At 42.8% G+C, this 23,183-nt stretch overlaps 1 protein-coding gene across 1 annotated transcript; it reads right to left on the reverse strand.

Moving 5' to 3' along the window:
* On the reverse strand, positions 1-21,205 carry LOC120942789 (pancreatic secretory granule membrane major glycoprotein GP2-like). The gene is made up of 12 exons (XM_040355715.1): positions 21,118-21,205; positions 21,016-21,048; positions 19,022-19,054; positions 18,284-18,316; positions 13,857-13,880; positions 13,479-13,571; positions 11,531-11,739; positions 10,668-10,828; positions 8,317-8,556; positions 5,261-5,423; positions 1,846-1,936; positions 1-71 (listed from the first exon to the last, which is right to left on the reverse strand). Exons 1-12 carry the CDS (start codon positions 21,203-21,205, stop codon positions 1-3), a joined length of 1,239 nt encoding a protein of 412 aa, XP_040211649.1.
* Positions 21,206-23,183: the final 1,978 nt, after the last annotated feature.

Genomic DNA, 23,183 nt, shown 5'->3' on the forward strand with positions numbered 1-23,183 from the left:
TCATGATAAAGAATGAGTGATGTCCAGGAGACACAGAACAAGCTCCAAGTCCTCCGGGGATAATCTCTGTTCTAGAAGGAGTTTAGATATAATGGTCACTTATTTATATTAACCACTTCATTACTGGGCACTTAAACCCCCTTCGTGCCCAGACCAATTTTCAGCTTTCAGAGCTGACGCATTTTGAATGACAATTACAACACTGCACCCAAATTATATTTTTATCATTTTTTCCCCACAAATAGAGATTTCTTTTGGTGGTATTTGATCACCTCTGCGGTTTTTATTTTTTGTGCTATAAACCAAATAGACAGAAAATTTTGAAAAAAACACAATGGGGTAGATTCACGTAGATCCGCGTATCTTTGCGGCAGCGTAACGTATCCGATTTACGTTACGCCTCCGCAACTTAGTAGGGCAAGTGCTGTATTCTCAAAGCACTTGCTCCGTAAGTTGGGGCGGCGTAGCGTAAATCGTCCGGCGTAAGCCCGCCTAAATTCAAATGTGGGACAGGGGGCGTGTTTTATGTTAATGTTGTGTGACCCGACGTGATTGACATTTTTTTCCCGAACAGCGCATGCGCCGTCCGTGGAATTTCCCGGTGTGCATTGCTCCTAATATGCAGCAAGGACGTCATTGGTTTCGACGTGAAATTAAATGACGTCCAGCCCCATTCACGGACGAATTACGCAAACGACGTAAAAAATTCAAAATTTGACGCGGGAACGACGGCCATACTTAACATTGGTACGCCGCACTTACGCCACCATATAGCAGGGGTAACTATACGCCGGGAAAAGCCTAACATAAACGGCGTAAATGTACTGCGTCGGCCGGGCGTACGTTCGTGAATTCGCGTATCTTGCTGATTTACATATTTTGACGCGTAAATCAGTGTACACGCCCCTAGCAGTCAGTGTAAAAATGCAGTTACGATCCAACAGCGTAAGAGACTTACGCCGGTCGGATCTAATAGAAATCTATGCGTAACTGATTCTATGAATCAGGCGCATAGATACGACCGGCCAGACTCAGAGATACGACGGCGTATCTGGAGCTACGCCATCGTATCTTGTCTGTGAATCTACCCCAATATTTTTAACTTTTTGTTATAATAATATCCCCAATTTAAAAATAAAAAAACGATTTTTTTCCTCAGCTTAGGCCGATACGTATTCTTCTACATATTTTTGGTAAAAAAAAAAATCGCAATAAGCGTTTATTGATTGGTTTGCGCAAAAGTTATAGCGCCTACAATTTTTTACTGGTAATGGCAGCGATCTGCGATTTTTGTCAGGCCTGCGATATTGCGGCGGACACATCGAACACTTTTGACACTATTTTGGAACCATTCACATTTATACAGTGAACAGTGCTATAGTATTGCATTGATTACTGTATAAATGTGACTGGCAGGGAAGGGGTTAACACTAGGGGGCGAGGAAGGGGTTAAATGTATTCCCTGGGAGTGATTCTTACTGTGGGGGGAGGGGAGTGATTGGGGGAGGTGACCGATGCTGTGTCCCTATGTACAAGGGACACAGATCGGTCTCCTCTCCCTGACAGGACGTGGATCTCTGTGTTTACACCCCATCATTACACACACAGAGATCCACGTCCTTGTCTGTGTAATGGCCGATCGCGGGTGCCTGGCAGACATCGTGGCCGCCAGGCACAGTTTTTCCCCGCTGCGGCTCGCGCAGTAAATACATATAAAGGGATGTCCACCCGGCAGTTGGGAGACGCGCTGTGGTCGTCTTTCGTCTACAGCGCGGGTCTCAAGTGGTTAAGCGCATTAAAATCATGAAGCATGAAAATAAAGTAAGTATCCAATCACAAGTTTACCTGATCTTCTAATTGGTCCAATTGTCAGAGCACCATCAAAACTCTGTGGGGTTCTGGTTCCAACACTTCGACTTCCTGCTCTGCAGTAGCACTAGAAACAGACAAGGCCATTAAGAAAACAGTTTAAAAAAAGGGGGATAAGGTTGCGCTAAATGAGAAACGTGTGATACAAAGTGATAATTAAATGTGCATAATCAATTGAATAAATATATACTAACATTTTTGGCCCCTGCAGAGATTAGGAGATCCTGGCCCGGATTCTCAGAGGACTTACGACGGTGTAGCGCCATGTACGCCGTCGTAAGTCCGAATCCGAGCCGTCGTATCTAAGCGCCTGATTCTTAGAATCAGTTACGCATAGATTTCTATTACATCCGACTGGCTTAAGTCTCTTACGCCATCATTTTTACGCTGGCCGCTAGGGGCGTGTAAGCTGATTTACACATCGAATTATGAAAATTAGCTAGATACGCGAATTCCCGAACGTACGCGCGACCGACGCAGAAATATACACCGTTTACGTTAGGCTTTTCCCTGCGTAATGTTGCCCCTGCTATATGAGGCATAACTGCGGTGTACCAATGTTAAGTATGTTCGTTGTTCCCGCGTCGAAATTTGAAAAAGTTACGTCGTTTGCGTAAGTCGTCCGTGAATGGGGCTGGACGCCATTTACGTTCATGTCGAAAACAATGAAGTCCTTGCGGCGTACTTTGGAGCAATGCACACTGGGAAATTCCACGGACGGCGCATGCGCCGTTCGGGAAAAACGTCGATCACGTCGGGTCACAGTACATTTGCATAAAACACGCCCCCCTGATCCAAATTTGAATTAGGCGGACTTATGCCGGCCGATTTACGCTACGCCGCTGCAACTTACGGAGCAAGTGCTTTGAGAATACTGCACTTGCCCGTCTAAGTTGCGGAGGCGTAACGTAAAGCGGATACGTTACGCCCGCACAAAATTACGCCGCTGGACGAGAATCTGGTCCCCTGTCTTTCCAACATACAGAGGAATGTTACCAAAGGCTAAGGAGGTGATCAAACACTGGTCCAGTGACATCTTGGGATCATCACAAGACCCTGCAGAAGGTTGTATTTACATGCGCTGTAGACCACTAACGGAGGTCCATCTTATCTGATTAAAGTTTGTTTTCAACCTCTGAAAAAAAAGTGGTTACAGCAATTCAAAGATCGAAACTCATTGGAATTGTTCTACTTTGATCTTCATTCTGTAGTTTATATTACAGCATGCTGAGTCCGAGTCTAGGAATGGATCGTTCTTCCATTAGAGGGTGAGATCCCACCCAAGGGAGACAACGGACGGGACACACGCAGCTGCTGGGAACAGACAGGAGTGGAGCGACGCACGGCTCTGGGATTTCTTGTCACCCCCGCAGAGGGTCATCTGCAGGCGCATACGACCTTGTCTAATAGGGGGTCCAACATTTCTGGTAAGGGCATATACCTATTCCCCTTTCCGGTGCACTTGTGAGGAGCAGTTGTCTTCCAATTACCTTGGTGGTGGATTCACTCATTTAACCATGTCTGACGGCCCAACATTCACCAGCCTTGGACTTTTATTTCCTGCATTTATCTTTTGGACTTGGTTCACTTGTACAACTCATCATTTTAGTATATATTTATTCAATTGATTATGCACGTTTAATTATAACTTTGTTTCACACATTTATCATTTAGCGCGACCTTATTCCCCCTTTTTTACACATTTTTTACATGAATATCGCATGTTTTTAGGTGTCGCAGCTTTGTATTCACCAACACTTCATCATTTTTTATTTACCTTTAGCGCACTATAGTACCTTTTGTGGATCCATTAAGAAAACAGGGATGAATGTTGCAAGTTTATCAGAATAAGATGTTCTCTATGAAGTCATCACAGAATTTACAGGGATAATCCGATAAGCTGATTCAGTGGAGCTCATGTCACACCTTATCACTTTCATATATGAAGAAAATCATTGGTACCATTTGATGTGGAGGAATTCAAGTGTCCTGTACAGAGCCCCGACCTCAAACCCACTGAACACCTTTTGAATTAATTGGAATGCTGATGGTGAGCCTGGTTTTCTCCTCCAACATCAGTACCTGACCTCACAAATGGGAAAATAAATTCCCACAGACTCCCTCCAAAAGGTGAATTGCGACACTGTAGGGTAGGGTTGAGGTCAGGGCTATGTATGGATGAGGTCAGGGCTCTGTACAGGACACTTGAGTTCCTCCACACCAAACTGGTCACACCGTGTCTTTATGGAGCTGGCTTTATACACAGGGGACAATCATGCTGGAACAGAAAAGGGTCTTCACCAAACTGTTATCATAAGGTTGGAAGAACAATTTTCTACAATATCTTCACCCTCCTGCCGATCAGTGATGTGCTGTGTACGGGTGACACAAGCGCATCGGGATCACGCCGCTGCGCAGGCATGCATGCGCATGATCCCTCTCCTTCTGAGGGACGTTCCTGAACATCCATTCAGAAGGAGGAAGCGCCCACCCAGCAGTATATGTACAGTGGCCAGGTGGGAAGTAGTTAAAGAACTGTATGATGATTGAAACTCTTACAGATTGAATGCACTTAGGCTGGGTTCATACTATTGCAAATTGGAAGCGGATTCCCTGCATCCAATTCACAATAGCAGGAGATTTTGACCGGCTCTCTATGGAGCTCTCTATGGAGCCGGTTCACATATCTCCCGCTGTGGTTCTTGTGTGGATTTGCACAGGGACCCTGTACGTCTATTGGTCTGTTTTAGGGCTTCAATCGACCTGGAATGGTGAACAGGGGACGCACCGGACCCTTGCAGGGAGCCGTATGCGGCGATAGTATGAACCCAGCCTCAGACAATAAAAGCCATCGCTCTGGAGGAGAGGCCGTTTTGAGTGTATGTCTAAGGCCCCATACACACGATAAAATTTATCCGCGAATACGGTCCAGCGGACCGTTTCCGCGGATAAATCCTCTCGTGGATTTCGGCGGATTTTCATGCGATGGTGTGTACGCGCCGTCGCCGCGATTATGACGCGGCGACGGGCGCGACGCTGTCATATAAGGAATTCCACGCATGCGTCAAATCATTACGACGCATGCGGGGGATCCCTTCGGACGGATGGATTCGGTGAGTCTGTACAGACCAGCGGATCCATTCGTTGGGATGGATTCCAGCAGATGGATTTGTTGTGCATGTCAGCGAATATCCGATCTGCTGGAATCCATCCCAGGGGAGAAATATCCGCGGATAAAGATCCGCTGGCGTGTACACACCATAGGATCTATCCGCTGAAACCCATTCGCTGGGATTTATCTGCGGATGGATTCTATCGTGTGTATGGGGCCTTATTGTTGCAGGTGTAATTGATGTTCTAACCCTTCTTCTATAGGTGGAAACCGACTTACATGGCTAGAGGATCCAGAACTGATGTCACACAGGCTCACAGCACAATGTATATACGCGTGGTTGCTGTCTCCAACATACTTGAACAACGTCACAGAAAACCGTCCTTTGTTGGAAGAACCTCCCTCGTCAATAGATAAAATGGAATATTTCAACTTAGGACAACTAAAGAAAATAAAAGTGAGAAAAATTATATTTTACTGATAATCATTTCATACACATTGTACTGAAATACTTTATTCGGGAAACTAACAATGTATATAATGGTTTATATGTAAAGAGAAAGGCCAATCAGATCCGGTACTTTAGTTGTGGATGGACACCGGTGGGTTGAATCATCTAGAAGCTTCTCCTGTCTCTGGACACTGGTAGAGAGATCTCTGCACCCATGTTTCCAATAGTTTCCTCCTTTTTCATCTGTTATGGAGATCCCAGTCCGCTGTCCGTGTTTTATGGGAGTAAGCCGAGGTTGGTTCACAGATCCCTCATCTATCACTACTGGTCATTGAGAGGGAAATGCCAGGTACAGTACCTGACTGCGATATTGTATAATATCGCGGCTCGGCAGCAGCAATATTGGCCCCCCGCGACCCCCCTTGTGGGAGCCATCGCTGAGCTCTGTCGCTGCTCCGGCTTGCCGCCCCCAATCGTTTTCTATGGATGCACTGCATCTCAAGGGGGCGGCGAGCGTGAGAAGCACAGCCTCGCAGCGCCGATTTCCAGCACAATCCCATCGCGCTGGAAATACAAAATCGGCGGCACCCACTGTATCAGTAGATGGCAGGGAAATGCAGTCAGGGGAGGCAGGTGAGACAGATCCTCAACTGCCATGAACATAAAAAACAAAACAAAAAAAAAAGGCGATCAAGCTTTGAGGGTCGTAGCTTGGCAACCTGGCATCACAGAGACCCCACATTTGGGCAGCTGAAGTCCTACCCCACAGTGTTAATTTTTTTGACTAAAACATTTTAGTCAACTCAATTAGTACTATTTTAGACAACTAAAATCAATTGCAGAAGACTAAAATTGGACTAAAACTAAAATGCTTTTTTTTCTGCCAAAATGAACACTGCTACCCCATCACTGGGACTCCTACAACCTATGGTTCCGGAGATACGGGGGTCCTTGTGCAGCCTTTTAGAGGCTCCAAACAGAGCGGCCAGTATAAATACAAGCTGACACACTCTGTTTGCAGCAGACTTAGGCCGCGTACACACGGTCGGACCAAACCGATGAAAACTGACTGAGGTTCAGTTTCATCGGTCCAAACCGACCGTGTGTACGGCCCATCGGACTTTTGTCCTTCAGACCAAAGTTTTAGAACTTGCTTTAAAATCGGACTGATGGACGCCTGACCGTCGGTCAAAACCGATGGTTAGTACACAAAAGCATCGGTTCAAAACCCGTGCATGCTCAGAATCAATTTGACGCATGCTTGGAAGCATTGAACTTCGTTTTTTTCATCACGTCATGGTGTTTTACGTCACCGCGTTCTGACACAATCGGATTTTGAACTGATGGTGTGTAGGCACATCAGACCATCAGTCTGCTTCAGCGGTGAACCGATGAAAACGGTCCGTCGGACCATTCTCATTGGATGGATCGACCGTGTGTACGCGGCCTCAGAGGATGAGCTCACTGTGCCTCTCCTCACTTCTTGTCACTGAGCTCAATGGACAGCTTGGAGCCTTGGACCAATTGTAAAGCACCATTGGTCCAAGCTGTCCAATAAAAATGCTGAAATGGAGGCACGCCTCTCACTGCAGTTTCATAGAAGGGGGTCGTGTCTAAAAGACAAATACTCCCTTCCAGCCCCGCCCTCTTAAACAGAAGGAAATACATGTGTTTATGTGTGTAAGATTTACCCACAATCCCGTGGTTCTTCTCACACAGTTATGAGGGAGAATGAGAATCTGCTGCTACTGAAAAGGTACAAGATAAATCATATATTATTATGCTATATGTTATAAGATAATAATTTATTATTTATCTATTTATTAGGAAATTACTGGTTGGAAGTTATAACTTCAAACTTCAGTAATTTGTCCGTTAACCCTCCTGCTTAAATACAGATTTAGAAAATATTGAATTACCCTAAAACAATATATAATAATTATTTGTATATTACTTATGGTAATTAATCCCTTGCCACCCAGGCCAATTCTGACACTTCTCTACTACATGAAAAAATCATAATTTTTTTGCTAGAACTCCCAAACATTACATATATTGTTATAGCAGACACCCTAGGGAATAAAATAGCGGTTGTTGCAACTTTCTATGTCACGCGTTATTTGCGCAGAAATTTTTCAAATGCGTTTCATGAATAAAAAATAAAACAGTAAAGTTACCCTGATTTGTTTGTATATTGTAAAAGATGATGTTACACCGAGTAAATAGATACCTAACATGTCACGCTTTAAAATTGTGCACACTTGTGGAATGGCGCCAAACTTCAGAACAGTGGAACCTCGGATTACGAGCATAATCTGTTCCAGAAGAATGCTCGTAATCCAAAGTACTTGCATATCAAAGCGAGTTTCCCCATAGAAGTCAATGGAATGAAAATAATTTGCGGCCAGAGGTGGGGGGGGGGGGGGGGGGCGGAGACCCTTGGAAACAGCCGGAAAGGCCCGAGGACAGCTTTGGAAAGGCTTGGGAACTGAGTATTTCTGTGTCTTATCGAGCATTTCCAAACGGCGCCCCCCCACCTCAGGCCAAACGCGGTACTGTACACCGCTTTGGCCTAAATCCCTCTCATTTTGCGAGACAACACTCGCAAACCGAGTCAGGATTTTTTTAAATATAGGACTCGTATTGCGAAATGCTAGTTACCCATGTTACTCGCAATCTGAGGTTCCACTGTACTTAAAAATCTCAATCGGCGGTGCTGTAAACTTTTTTACAAGTTACAGAGGAGATCTAGTGCTAGAATTATTGCTCTCGCTCTAATGATCATGGTGTGTAACCTGTGTGTATCTGGCTCTGATACTAGCCAGTGCCTCACCAGCCACTCACCTCCCCTCACGTCCCTGGTAGATGGATCTTCTAAGCTTACCTGCTTTGGAAGAAGTGGTATTTCTGTGGGTCATTCATATCATTTGTTGCGGTGGCGTAGCATTTGTCCATCACCAGAATGAAATTAGATGTGTCTCCAAGAAAGAAAACTCCGATATACAATATTTCCTCTGAGGACAGGACAGCTTCGGATCCCGTGTATGGAGTCGTGTAGCTGCCATTATACAAAGACATGTGGACCTTGAACTCTCCTTTCCCCGAAACTGCGATAGTTATAGATCTACATTTCAAAATAATGATAAACAACAATTAATTATATAACACTAATAATGTAAATGACAGATAAAAGGTAAACTTTACCAATGGTAATGATAGAAGGAGGGAGTCTTAATCATAGTTACAGACAATAAAGCAATACATGACGGGTTCTCTACACTACTGGAGGCCTAAATACAGATCATACCACACAAAAATGACTGACATGCAGTGGCGGCTGGTGTTTTTTTTTGGGGGGGGCGGCAAACACCCCCCTGCGGCGCAACACGGCACTGCACTTACTCCCCCCTCCACCACCCACTGTCCTTACCGTGGATGCGGTGAGAGCAGTGGTCAGAGCTGCTGTGGCCATCTCCCAGCGTGGCGGGCTCCGGTGTCCCCTCCTCTCCTCCCGGCGCTAAGCGTCCAATTGGATCGCCTGATGTTTTGGCCAATCAGGATATGGGTTTCATACCTGCTTGCCGATTGGCTGGGAGGAGGATCAGTGTTCATTCGCTGTTGCAACACACCTGGGTGGGCTCAAGATGCATCCTCAGCGTCCTAAACCCATGCTATGTTGAAGCCTATTAGGGCCTCTAGCTCTAATCAGGTGCTTAAAAAAAACTGGCCTCTGTAATTCATGTGCCTGGTGCCCGAAAGGGGCCAGACACATGAATAGGGGGCGGCCGTGGATATATTCATGCACATAAGTGGTAGAGAGGAGAGAAGGGGCGGCGCCCGGGCACCCCTAATAGACGGGTCGCCCCTGGTCACATGACTATCCTGAGCCAGCATGTCTGCCACTTTGTTCCCAGAATCCCCAATGACTGGAAACAGATAGTCCTTTGCAGGTGGTCGGGGAGTCAGAGAGGTTTTCTCTCCTTCACACCATGTGACAGCTGGCAGGAGTATCATGGGATGGGTATGAGTAAGGACTAATAGGCAAATTGCTGTATGATAGTCATGAAATGGTGGGCACTGTCATGGGAGACATGTATCATTGAAGAAAATAAGTGTCAAAAATACCATGCCATTGCTGGTTCCGATCATAGAGCTTTAAGGGCAACATTGAAAATATTCAAATCCTTTATGTACCATGGTTGGGGGTTTCCTTAAAAACTTCAATGACAGGTGGCACTGATGGGCAGCACTGATGATGAGGTACCGATGAGGTACTGACAGAGTTTAGTGCTGGGCACTGATTGGCAATGTAATGGGCACTGATTGGCACTGTGGAGGGCTCTGATTGGCAATTAGGAGGGCTCTGATTGGCAATTAGGAGGGCTCTGATTGGCAATTAGGAGGGCTCTGATTGGCACTGTGGTGGGCACTGGCAGACTTTATTATTGTGGCACTGCTGGGCACTGATGGGCACATCTGATGGGGCTGTGCTGATAATCAATGTGCTGATTATCAGCACAGACCCCCCCTTCGGACAGGGAGAGCTGCCGATCGGCTCTCCCTGTCAGCGTGAACTGAGGAATGCACTTCCTGGTTCACAGGATTGGTCACAGCTGATCACATGGTAAGAAATTCGTAATTTCGTAAATTGGAATTTGTTTAGTTTATTCAAATTCAAATTGATTCAAATTTTTTTAAATCCATTTGAATTTGAATCGAATTCCATTCACATTAAATTCCATTTGAATTGCATTCATATCAAATTCCATTTAAAATCAAATTTATTCTGTTTGAAATTCGAATTTTGTATGATGGTTACATTATTTCGATTCTATTCTATTCTATTGTTTTTTCTATTCAACTTTTTCTTTTCTATTCTGTTCTTTTTTTTATACTCAATTTTTTTCTATTCTATTCAAACTGAATTTATTTATTACAAAATTCTAATTCATTCTAGTTGAAATATAAATTTTGGAAAACTATTATATTGTTATACTATTTCTATAATATCCTTTTATATTATTTTCTATTGTTTATTCTATTCTTTTCTAAATTCTTTTATTTTCTAATTTATTCTTTTCTACTCTATTAAAAATTTCAGAAGCTGGTTATATTCTATTTTATTCTATTATATTCAAATTTGTATTATATTCTATTCTATTACTTTATTTTCCATTCTATTTTATTTTTTTTCCGATCGTGAGACTCACATTTTGATATTTTTTTTCCTTTTACCTGATGATTGGATCGGGAACGGTATTCAGACTGGATATTATATCCAACGTGTGGGAACACTGCAAGGGTACGATCAGGGTGTTTTTTTCTGGGGTGTTTCCAATGGTGTCCACATCAATGATGATATTAATCTTATACATGATATGAGTTTTGTTTGTTTCCTTTACAGAAAAAAAAAAAGAAAAAAACAATTATTAAAAAATAAAATAAAATAAAATGTTGATGGTGCCGGCACCTATGTCCTCCTCTCCAATCACCCACACCATCTGCCATATAAAGGCCAAACAAAGACCATGGAACTTCAACTATTGCATAGAGACATGGGATTTTATTTTACCACCTGTCTGAAGGATTTTTTTAATTTATGCATTTTCACGGATAGATTATTATAATATACAGTGGAACCTTGGATTACGAGGATAATCCATTCCAGGAGAATGATCGTAATCCAAAGCACTCGCATATCAAAGCGAGTTTCCCCATAGAAGTCCCCTGATGTAGATCCATCACCAAGCATGGCGCCTGCCACATCGCTGACCCAAACAAAGAACAAAAAAAAGTTCGCTCCCGGTCGGCCTGCTCAACCATGTGACATATAGTGTATATAGGGAAGAGGAGGGGCCACCTGATGACGTCACCTGGTGGCCATGCTCCCTTATGGATCGGTGCATACTGGGTCGGTGACATCACAAGGAATGGATCTAATATAATGCATGAAATAATTTATGCAAATGAGTCACGTGACTGTGTTATCACATGCGGTAAACGTTAGTGAATTAACCCCTACGATTAATAATATCCACAGATAAATATTTTGGGTAACACGCACTTTAACAATAATATCAGCATTGGAGAACACTTACATAAGCCAGGGCTTTGCAACCTCCGACTTTTAGAGGGACCAGGACTGAGAAGGTGTTTGTGACGGGGTCATCCTGGAAGTCATAGCAGGCGTTATCCTTCACATGACTCTCGTTGAAGTAAATACTCAGATCATTGAACTGACATTTATGGAAGGCGGCTCTCATCTCGAACGATCCGCAGGTCTTCTCAGGAACCACCTGTGATAAAGCTTTAAATGGAACATGGATTTACTTTATTATCTTTCAGGGGCCCCCCGTTGTGTAATCCCAACAAAATGACAGAAAACATGAAGAACTCACAGGATAATGGAAATAAATGGGGAAAAGGGCTGATGGTAATGAAGGAGGAGCTGAAAAGTTTGAAATAACTTGGGAGATTACTTCATATTATTGCATAGTACGGTTAGAGAAATTAGATGCTTATGTTATAATCATTTATGAATGCTTGCAAAATCATTGCTTAGAAGTAGAATGATTCTATAAATATACAGAACGTCTTAGGCCGCGTACACACGGTCGGTCAAAACCGATGAGAATGGACTGAGGTTCAGTTTCATCGGTCCAAGACGACCGTGTGTAAGGCCCATCGGTCTTTTGTCCTTCGGACCAAAATGTTAAAGCTTGCTTTAAAATCGAACCGATGGACCGCTGACCGATCAGTCCAAACCGATGGTTAGTACACAAAAGCATCATTTCGAAATCCACGCATGCTCAGAATCAAGTCGACGCATGCTTGGAAGCATTGAACTTCGTTTTTTTCAGCACGTCGTGTGTTTTACGTCACCGCGTTCTGACCCGATCGGATTTTGAACTGATGGTGTGTACACACATCAGACCATCAGCCCACTTCAGCGGTGGACCGATGAAAACGGTCCGTCGGACCATTCTCATCGGAGGAACCGGTCGTGTGTACGCAGCCTTACAGTCATAAGCTTACTAGGTGTTCTTGAAAGTGTATCAGGATGGTTCATTTTAAGTTCAACAATTAGAGAAGGAACATTTTGACAACAGTTAAAATGCATATAAATCACAGAGATAAGATAAGAAAGTCTTCAAGAAGAAGTAATAAAACTCCTTATAACAGGCGGTTTAAAATAATTATGTGGAACATGGGGAAGTTATGTACAGTACATTAATTAAGTTCGACAGGGCCAAACAAAGGTCTACTTGTGCCTCATTAAAATAGTTAAAGTACATCGAATAAGAAAACACTTATGTGTATGTATGTCGATATTGATAGACAATATTGAATGGTGTAGTTTTGCTATATATATATATATATATATATATATATGATGTAAATGAAACAGTATCTTTTTGGGGAACCAATATATATATATATATATACCGTATTTATCAGGGTATTGCGCGCTCCAGCGTATAGCGCCCACCCCTAAGGTGGACCTGCATTCCTGTGGAAAAAAGATTTTTGTACTTAGTTTTGGTGTCTTGTGCAGCGTCCATCGGCGGCTTAGTCGGGTCCGGCGTCCGTCTGCGGCTTCGGGTGTCCTCTTCGTCGGGTACTGCGCTCGGTATATGCCGGCGCAGTACACTCGTGTATGGTCGGGCAGGCTCGGCTACTCTTGCGCTCACGTCCTGTACGTCCAGGACGTGAGCACGAGAGGAGCCGAGCCTGCCCGACCATACACGAGTGTACTGCGCTCGGTATATGCCGGCGCAGTATTCAAACTCGGCGCGGGAAAGCGGGTATCGGCATATATCGCGCACCCACAATTTTGCCCTGATTTTTAGGGCAAAAAAGTGCGCGGTATACGCCGATAAATACGGTACATATATATATAAATACATACATAAAGAATTATATAGTGAGACATAGCGCATAAGGTGGGGTTATTGAAAGTTCATTCTCACAAAGTCATAAAGCTCATAAAGCTCTCAGCCTATGCTGACAATGTCTTATTCCACTTTCAAACTCTTGTATACATACTGGTGACTTTATACGGATCTTTGCAAAAACATCCATGTCCTTTGTCCCGCAGCTGCCATTCCTCGTCCGCTTTACATATCTGTGTTGAAGCATCTAAAGGGAGCAGAGGATAAAGATCAGATAATATTAGAAGTACAGAGAAATATGGAATGTATCATAAGATGTGTGAATTTGTTTGGGATCCCAATGAATCTGCAAACTGGGAATTTTTTCGAATTCTTCTGTGTAAATGCAAACACTTTCATCTAGTGTGCTGAGAATTGTACAAATTCAATTTCCCGTTACCTTCCACCAAACCAAAAACTGACACATTCCTGGGTTGTGACTCATTCAATGATTAATCACCATTGTGATCGGATAGAATAATAAAACACTTACTATGAGTGGTGATGGGCGATGGATCTGGAAAATAGAATAAATGATATGAAACAAATTATCAGACATGTTGACATCCTTCATTATTACTTGTTTCTCCAGCTTAGACGTCTGATATTTGGGGCTGTGTATTTGGGATTGACACAAATGTGATAATCACTGTAGGTCCTCATTGTCCTCCAACTTTAACCCATCCCTAACAATTATCATTCACCTGTCCTATTATAGCAACCGTGGGTTGGGGTTTTCATGAGGTCTCTGCAATGTATGGGGGCACGGGATCTGGGGGTCCCCTTGTTAAAGGGGACTTCCAGATTCCGATAAGCCCCCTGCCTGCAGACCCTCACAAGGGTAGTGGGGATGAGGCCCTCGTCCCCATCAACGTGGGGACAAGGTGCTTTGGGGGTCACAGACCCCCAAAGCATCCTCCCCATGTTGAGGGCATGTGGCCTGGTATGGTTCAGGAGGGGGGTGCTCTATCACCCCCCCTCTTTTCCTGCGGCCTGCCAGGTTGCGTGCTCGGAGATGGGTCTGGTATGGATTTTTGGGGGGACCCCTATGCCATTTTTTTTAAATGGTGCAGGGTTTCCCTTAATATGCATACCAGACCTGAAGGGCCTGGTATGGAATTTGGGGGACCCCCACGCAATTTTTTTATTTTGGTTCGTGGTTCCACTTAATATTCATACCAGACCCAAAGGGCCAGATCCACATAGCCCGGGCGCAACTTAACGTTCCCGATTTAAGTTACACCGCCGCAATTTTTCCAAGTTAGTGCCCGATCCAAAAAAAAAAATTACCTGGAAATTTGCAGCGGTGTAACTTAAATCCGTCCGGCGCAAGGCGGGCTCAATCGAATGGGGCGAGTCCCATTTAAATTAGGCGCGCTCCCGTGCCGCACGTACTGCGCATGCTCCGTCGGGTAAATTACCCGACGTGCATTGCGCTAACTGACGTCGCACCGACGTCATTTGCTTAGACGTTAACGTAAATGGCGTCCAGCGCCATTCACGGACGACTTACGCAAATGACGTTGAGGTTTAAATTTCGACGCGGGAACGACGGCCATACTTAACATGGCTTAAGAAAACTAGGGCTCAGCCCTAGTTTTACGCGGCGTAACCCGACGGAAACTACGTAGATTTAGATCGACGGGCCGTTCGGGCCGTTCGGGGATCGCCGTAAGTCTTCATTTGCATATTCTACGCCGGCCGCAATGGCCTCGCCACCTAGCGGCCGGCCTAGAATTGCATCCTTAAGATCCGACAGTGTAATTCAATTACACCTGTCATATCTTAGGGCTATCTATGCGTAACCTGATTCTATGAATCAGTCGCATAGTTAGAAACAGAGATACGACGGCGTATCAGTAGATACGCCATCGTATCTTGTTTGTGGATCTGGCCCAAAGGGCCTGGTAATGGACTGGGGGGGAACCCATGCCGTTTTTTTTCAACGACTTTTATTTGTATTGTCGGGACCCGAAATTTCATTATAGCCGTGATCAGTTTTAAATGACTTTTTTTCCTTTAGAAATGTCATTTTGTGCAGGGACTGTTCTAAACACGGGAAACATGCGCCAATTTACAGGAATACTATAGACACCTCCCAGGTACGATATTTAAAGAAATATTTCATTTTTATTGTTTCACTTTAAGCATTATTAAAATCACTGCTCCCGAAAAAACTGCCATTTTTTAAAACTTTTTTTTTTGCATTGATACATGTCCCCTGGGGCAGGACCCGGGTCCCCAAAAACTTTTTATGACAATAACTTGCATATAAGCCTTTAAAATTAGCACTTTGGATTTCTCCCATAGACTTTTATTTGCCACGAACACTGCAAATTGTTCACTATTCGGTGAACAGGCGAACACCCTTAGTTACTTGTATGTCCGGTCCACTTAATGCCCTCTGCTGGTTGATTGATTGGCTGACCATTTTGCTGAAACCGGGACTACTTCTAACTTCCACTTTTGACAGATAGCTTGGCCGGTTACAGGAAGAGGAAAAACAATGGATCTACTGACAGGATCAACAGGTCATAAAAATGTGTTATGGGTGGACTTAGGAAAACAATACCTGCTGTGATGATTCTACTGATATATTGTCCTGTATATGTCATTTCTTTTGTCCATGGTTCCTCTTTAAGCAACCTAACCCAACACTTCATTTAGTCAAAACTTTATTACCATGAGTACATTTACAGTACAACTTCGACTAGTCCGATTTTTCATAAAATGATTACTGATGCTCTATGACATCATAACGTATGACAGGTGCAAGGCTTGCTTTACGATTCAGACAAGTGGGGCAAATCCCATGTCTGCTCATTTCCAGACAAGTCCACCAATGATGACATGTGTCTGTGGTTAAGAGCTCAGGGCTTGTTGGAAAGCAACATGTTTTATTTCATAATACAAGATGTGTTTGAAAAAAGAACTCTTGAGTTTTCGCTCTGGTTGTTTCAACCAGGTGTCTGGAATTTCACTCCCTGGAGGATACAGGCAGATGGCCCCCAAGTTGGAATGTAATCAGTTAACATCAAAGCTTTGTAGCGTATCAGAATCTGCATCTGAAAGTTAGCAAGTTTAACAAGGGCTTGGCTCAAGCCAACCTGGTGTGATATGTGTGATTACAGGCTTCAAAGCGAACAAGGGCTGTCTAACATTGAAGACGTCCCAGTGCTCATAGACAATGCTGGACAATGCTGCCCCTAGAGGCCAATATAATATATTAAAATGACTACCTCTTGGCAATACACGTGGGGGTGATTACGAGTGGGTGTGAATGTATGTGTAAAAAACGGCACACAGAAGAGAAATAGTCCCTTGTTCTGGCTCCTGGCCTGCTTGTGAGAGCCTGATGGCTCTTTCTCTTTTGCCATATTGAGCCCAGCCCAAAAAACTATTGCCCTGTACACACGAGCGGAATTCCCGTCGGAAAAAAGTTGGATGTTTTTTCTGACAGAATTCCACTCAAGCCTGCCTTGCATACACACGGTCACACTTAAGTTCGGTGAACTTTTGACTGCCAAGAAGGCGGTGACGTAAAAGACTACGACGAGCCGAAAAAATTAAGTTCTATGCTTCTGAGCATGCGTCGATTTGTTTCCGAGCATGCATTGGAATCTTGTGTGTCTGAATATGTACACGCAATAGGAAATTCCAATCAGATTTTTTCATGACGGGAAAATAGAGAACCTACTCTCTATCTTTTTCCAGCAGTTTTTCAGTTGAAAAAAAAGTCTGATGGAGCATACACATGGTCGGGATTCCCGACCAAAATCTCTCATCTGGCTTTTTCCAATGTGAAAACCAATTGTATGTACGGGGCATCAGTCTAGAGGATTGTGATAAGTATTTTTGATGTTCTGTTGTTATACTATTTGATGTTAGCATATTCCTATATTCTTTGGGAAAAAATGAAAGATATTGTTTTACTAATCAGTGTGTTTACTTTCATAGATAATCTTATGTCATTGTGCTTATCAGAGTCTTAATAGACTAGATAATTATAGGTATAGACAAGTTAATACATCTATGCAATAGATAGAGGGAATCCGTAACCACCTTTCGGAAGAATAGTTATATAGTTTATTTATTATATATTATTGTAGCGTTTACTTCAGGGCTGTTCCTTCCTGACTCTTGTATCATAATCTCTGAAGGGCAGATTCATTGACCAATTGGCAGGAGCAGGGAAGAGTTGGCCTGCTATAGAAATCTGGGGTTGGGGGTTTTCATGAGGTCTTGGGAAGGTATGTGAGTCTTCATACAGGTATAGAACACACTTTCCTCCAGAATATTCCCTTTAGGAAACTTCTCTAGATTTGTATCGAGGGCCAAAAATAGGACAAAAGTGTACAGAATCTTGGATGGTTTACTCATCACCATATATAATGTACAACAAGAGCAACCAATCACTGGTATGATCATCACATTATATTGTACAAGTATAAAATAATCCACAGGACTTCCACCATTGTGATCTGATAGAAGAATAAAACACTTACGAGGAGTGGTGGCGGCGGTGGTGGAAAACAGACCTAGAAAATAAAATACTAATTATAAAATGAATACATATTTTTAGACACATTGAGATGATTTATTGTTACTTATATCTGTTTTGGATGGGGGATGGGGTCTTCATGAGGTCTCGGGAAGGTATGTGAGTCTTCATACAGGTATAAAACACACTTTGCTCTAGAATATTCCCTTTAGGAAATGTCTCTAGATTTGTATTGAGGGACAAAAAAAGAACAAAAGTATACAGAATCTTGGATGGTTTACTCATCACCATATATAATGTACAACAAGAGCAACCAATCAATGATATGATCATCACATTATATTGTACAAGTATAAAATAATCCACAGGACTTCCACCATTGTGATCTGATAGAAGAATAAAACACTTAAAGCACTTACGAGGAGTGGTGATGGTGGTGGTAGAAAACGAACCTGCAAAATAAAATAAATATTATAAAATGAACACATATTATCAGACATGTTGAGATGATTAATTGAGACTTGTATGTCTGGTTTGAATGTCTGAAATTTGGGGTTGGGAATTTGGGATTGAAGTAAATGTGATAATCACTGTAGGCTCTCATGGTCCCCCAACTCTAACCCATCCCTAACAATTATCATTCACCTGTACCTTCCCTGGACATAACACTTAGACGACCTCTAAAGTTTAAAACTTTAACACTTAAAAATCTTCCCAGAGCTCAGGGCTGTTTCTCCCTGACTCTTACATCTAATTGGCTCATATATCTGAAGGCCAGTTTTATCAGCAAATTGGCAGGAGCAAGGAGGAGTTGGCTCAAGTGTTCAACTTAAGCCAATGTCTACAAGACCCTGATTATAGAATCCGGGGGTTGGGGGAGTTTCATGAGGTCTCGGGAAGGTATGTGAGTCTTCATACAGGTATAGAACACACTTTCCTCTAGAATATTCTCTTTAGGAAACTTCTCTAGATTTGTATTGAGGGACAAAAATAGGACAATAGTTTACGGAATGTTGGATGGTTTACTCATCACCATATATATAGCGTACAACAAGAGCAACCAATCAGTGATATGATCATCACATTATATTGTACAAGTATAAAATAATCCACAGGACTTCCACCATTGTGATCTGATAGAAGAATAAAACACTTACTAGGAGTGGTGATGGTGGTGGTGGAAAACGTACCTGGAAAATAAAATAAAAATTATAAAATTAATACATATTATCATAACCTTTGAGATGATTCAATGTTACTTGTATGTCCGGTTTGGATGTCTGAAATTGGGGGTTGGGAATTTGGGATTGAAGCAAATGTGATAATTACTGTAGGTCCTCATGGTTCCCCAACTTCATTTATTACAATTACCTTTCACCTGTCCCTTCCCTGGCCAAAACACTTGGCCCACCTCTAAAGTTTAATCCTTAACACTTAAAATTCTTCCCGGAGCTCAGGGCTGTTCCTTTCAGCATCTTACATCTTATTGGCTCATATCTCTGAAGGGCAGTTTTATCAGCCAATTGGCAGGAGCAGGGAAGAGTTGGCTCAAGTGTTCAAACTTCAGGGTCTTGTAGATATTGGGGCCTATTATAGTACCCTGGGGTTGGGGGTCTTCATGAGGTCTCTGCAAGATATGTGAGTCTTCATACAGGTATAGAACACACTTTCCTCTAGAATATTCCCTTTAGGAAACTTCTCTAGAAGTGTACAGAATGTTGAATGGATTACTCATCACCATAACTAATGCAAAACAAGAGCAAACAATTAATGATATGATCCATTATATTGTACGTATAGGGCATTGTTATCAGCCAATTGGCAGGAGCAGGGAAGAGTTGGCTCAAATGTTCAAATTCAGGGTCCTGTAGACATTGGCATATTATAGCAACCGAGGGTTAGGGGTTTCATGAGGTCTCTGCAAGGGGTTACCTTACCGGCAATGGTGGCAGCACCCGACAGGCGATGGAAGCAACGGCTGGAGTGACGACATCGCTGTAATCCAGGACAGTTAAAGTGGAGTTCCACCCATAAATATAACATTACATCAGTAGTTTTAAAAAAATGTCATTAGTCCTTTACAAATTTTTTGTTTTTTAGATGCCTTCAAAGTGTTGTTGCTAGGCAGAATAGTTAATCTTCCCACTTCCTGCATCTAGGTGCTTAATGCTTCCTAACCTACACCGCACAGACTCCTGGGAATGTAGTGGGTGTAACTTTCCAGGAGTCTGTGCACTCCCCAGTCTCAAAGAATCATGTGACTTGGACAGCACAGGTGCTGAAACCTGATCTGACACTGCTTGTGCAGCACTGAGCATGTGCGAGATCTGGAAGGCTGAAATCCAGGAAGTCATACAGTCTGGCTTCATGATGCCCATACTTAAGATGGCCCCAGTCAATTTCTATTTTATAAAGTGTCTAAATGCTGTAACAACCTAACAAAACAGACCTTAGTTTACAGACTAACTTTACTAGAATACATTAAGCTTGTGTATTACAGGGGTATTTATATATAAAAAGTGAAATTGTGGCCGGAACTCCGCTTTAAGTGTTCCAATACTACTACAGTATGTGTAGCTGCTGACTTTTAATTTTGTAGGGGGGGACAGAACACCGCTTTAACTCCAACACCAACTCTTAACCTAACTTTAAGCAATAACTCTAATCCCTCATAGTCCCCCAACTTTAACTCATTAAAATCTAAACTTTTTTCCATATTTTAGGGATGTTCCTTCCTGACTCTAACATCTTATTGGTTCATATCTCTGAAGGGCAGTTTTATCAGCCAATTGGCAGGAGCAGGGAGGAGTTGTCTCAATGTTCAACTTCACGGTCTTGTAGACATTGGCCCTTTTATAGCAAACGGGGGTTGTGTTTTTTTATGAGGTTCCTGCAAGGTATGTGAGTCTTCATACAGGTATAAAACACACTTTCCTCTAGAAAATTCCCTTTGGGAAACTCCTCTAGATGTGTATTGAGGGTCAAAAAAGGAAAAACGTGTACAGAATCTTGGATGGTTTACTCCTCACCATATATAATGTACAACAAGAGCAACCAATCAATGATATGATCATCACATTATATTGTACAAGTATAAAATAGTCCACAGGACTTCCACCATTGTGATCTGATAGAAGAATAAAACACTTACGAGGAGTGGTGATGGTGATGGTAGAAAATGGAACTGGAAAATAAAATAAAAATTATAAAATTTATACATATCATTAGACACATTGAAATGATTTATTGTTACTTGTACTGTATGTCCGGTTTGGATGTCTGAAATTTGGGGTAGGGAACTTGGAATTGAAGCAAATGTGATAATCACTGTAGGTCCTCATGTTCCCCTAACTCTAACCCATCCCTACCAATTATCATTCACCTGTCCCTTCCCTGGCCATATGGCAGTATTCAGACCCCCATACCCCTTTTATGGCCAATTACTTGCATATAAGCCTTCAAGATGGGCTTTCCTGTTTGGCTCCATTAGACTTCAATGGGGTTTGCTGTTTGGATTAGAACATTTCCCCTGATTGGGAGTTCTGTTGTGAATTGAACAGGGGGCGTGTTAGGCCCATCTCTAGTTATTATGTGCTAGTATGCAGCACATACCAGCACATTATGTGCAACTTACCTTAAAATTAAGCCCTCCAGCGGCTCGCTGTCACGGCTGACATGGTTTCCTTCTTCATCCGGTTTTTCTTCCGGGTTTGTGGGCCCTGATCCTGGGAATGGACTAAATGTGCAAGGGTGTCGCTGTTCACGACATAGAGCTCTGAAGGAATGGCACGGGTATGCCATTCATTCAGAGCGCAGGCGCCGGTAATGTAACCAGGCCTTCGCAAGAGATATTTACTGTACCTATAGGAAAGCTTTATTATAGTCTTACCTATAGGTTAAAAAAAAAAAAAAAAGGGAATTTACTCCCACTCAATGAAACTTCATCCCTGACCTTATCCTGAAAGTAATCTTGCCGGGAGCCGACAATTCATTATAGCCGCAAGTGATTTTAAATGACTTTTTTTCCTTCAGAAATTACATTCTGTGCAGAGACAGTTCTAAGCACGGGAAACAAGCGCTGCTTCACAGGCATACTATACAACCCTCCTAGGTACGAAATTTAAAGGAATATTTCACTTTTATTGTTTCACTTTAAGCATTATTAAAATCACTGCTCCCGAAAAAACTGCAGTTTTTAAAACTTTTTTTGCATTGATACATGTCCCCTGGGACAGGACCCAGGTCCCCAAACACTTTTTAGGACAATAACTTGCATATTAGCCTTTAAAATTAGCACTTTAGATTTCAAACTTTCGAGTCCCATAGACTTTAACAGGGTTCTAAAGTTCACATGAACATTTGGTGTGTTCGCAGGTTCTGGTGCGAACCGAACGGGGGGGGGGGGGTGCTCATCCCTAATCCCTAACATTTATCATTCACCTGTCCCTTCCCTGGCCATAACACTTTGCCAACTTCTAATGTTTAACCCTTAACACTGAAACATCTTCCTGATTCTCAGAGCTGTTCATTCTTTAACCCTTTTAGGTCATATCTCTGAGGGGCAGGTTTATCAGCTAATTGGCAGGAGCAGGGAAGAGTTGGCCCAAGTGTTCAACTTCAGGGTCTTCACTGGCCTATTATAGCAATCAGGGGTTTGGGAGTTTCATGAGGTCTCAGGAAGGTATGTGAGTCTTCATACAGGTATAGAACACACTTTCCTCTAGAATATTCCCTTCAGGAAACTTCTCTAAAAAACTTCTCACAAAAAAAGAACAAAAGTGTACAGAATATTGGATGGTTTACTCATCACCATATATAATGTACAACAAGAGCAACCAATCAATGATAAGAGCATCACATTATATTGTACACTTACGGGGAGTGGTGATGGTGGTGGTGGAAAACTGACCTGGAAAAAAAAATGAACTCATATTATCAGACACGTTGAGATGATTTATTGTGACTTGTATGTCCGGTTTAGATGTCTGAATTGTGGGGTTGGGAATTTGGGATTAAAGCAAATTAGATATTTACTGTAGGTCCTCATAGTCCCCCAACTTTACCCATTCCTAACAATTATCATTCCCCTGTCCTTTCCTGGCCATAACACTTGGCCCACCTCTAAAGTTTAATCCTGAACACTTAAAATTGTTCCCTGAGCTCAGAGCTGTTCCTTCCTGCCTCTTACATCTAATTGGCTCATATCTCTGAAGGGCAGTTTTATCAGCCAATTAGCAGGAGCAGGAAAGAGTTGTCTCAAGTGTTCAACCTCAGGGTCTTGTAGATATTTGCATATTATAGAAACCAAGGGTTGGGGGG

Source organism: Rana temporaria, chromosome 6, assembly GCF_905171775.1.
Source record: "Rana temporaria chromosome 6, aRanTem1.1, whole genome shotgun sequence".
NCBI classification, from domain to species: Eukaryota; Metazoa; Chordata; class Amphibia; order Anura; family Ranidae; genus Rana; species Rana temporaria.

Bases quoted from the DNA above. Each gene is read 5' to 3' on its own strand.
- LOC120942789 (XM_040355715.1), bottom strand. From the start codon at position 21,205: ATGAGGACCTACAGTGATTATCACATTTGCTTCAATTCCAAGTTCCCT. The intron at 5,424-8,316 runs GTAAGCTTAGAA...TATTTTCTTTAG, and splicing joins TACCACTTCTTCCAAAGCAG to TTGTCCTAAGTTGAAATATT. The intron at 72-1,845 runs GTAAACTTGTGA...AACTCCTTCTAG, and splicing joins TGGACCAATTAGAAGATCAG to AACAGAGATTATCCCCGGAG.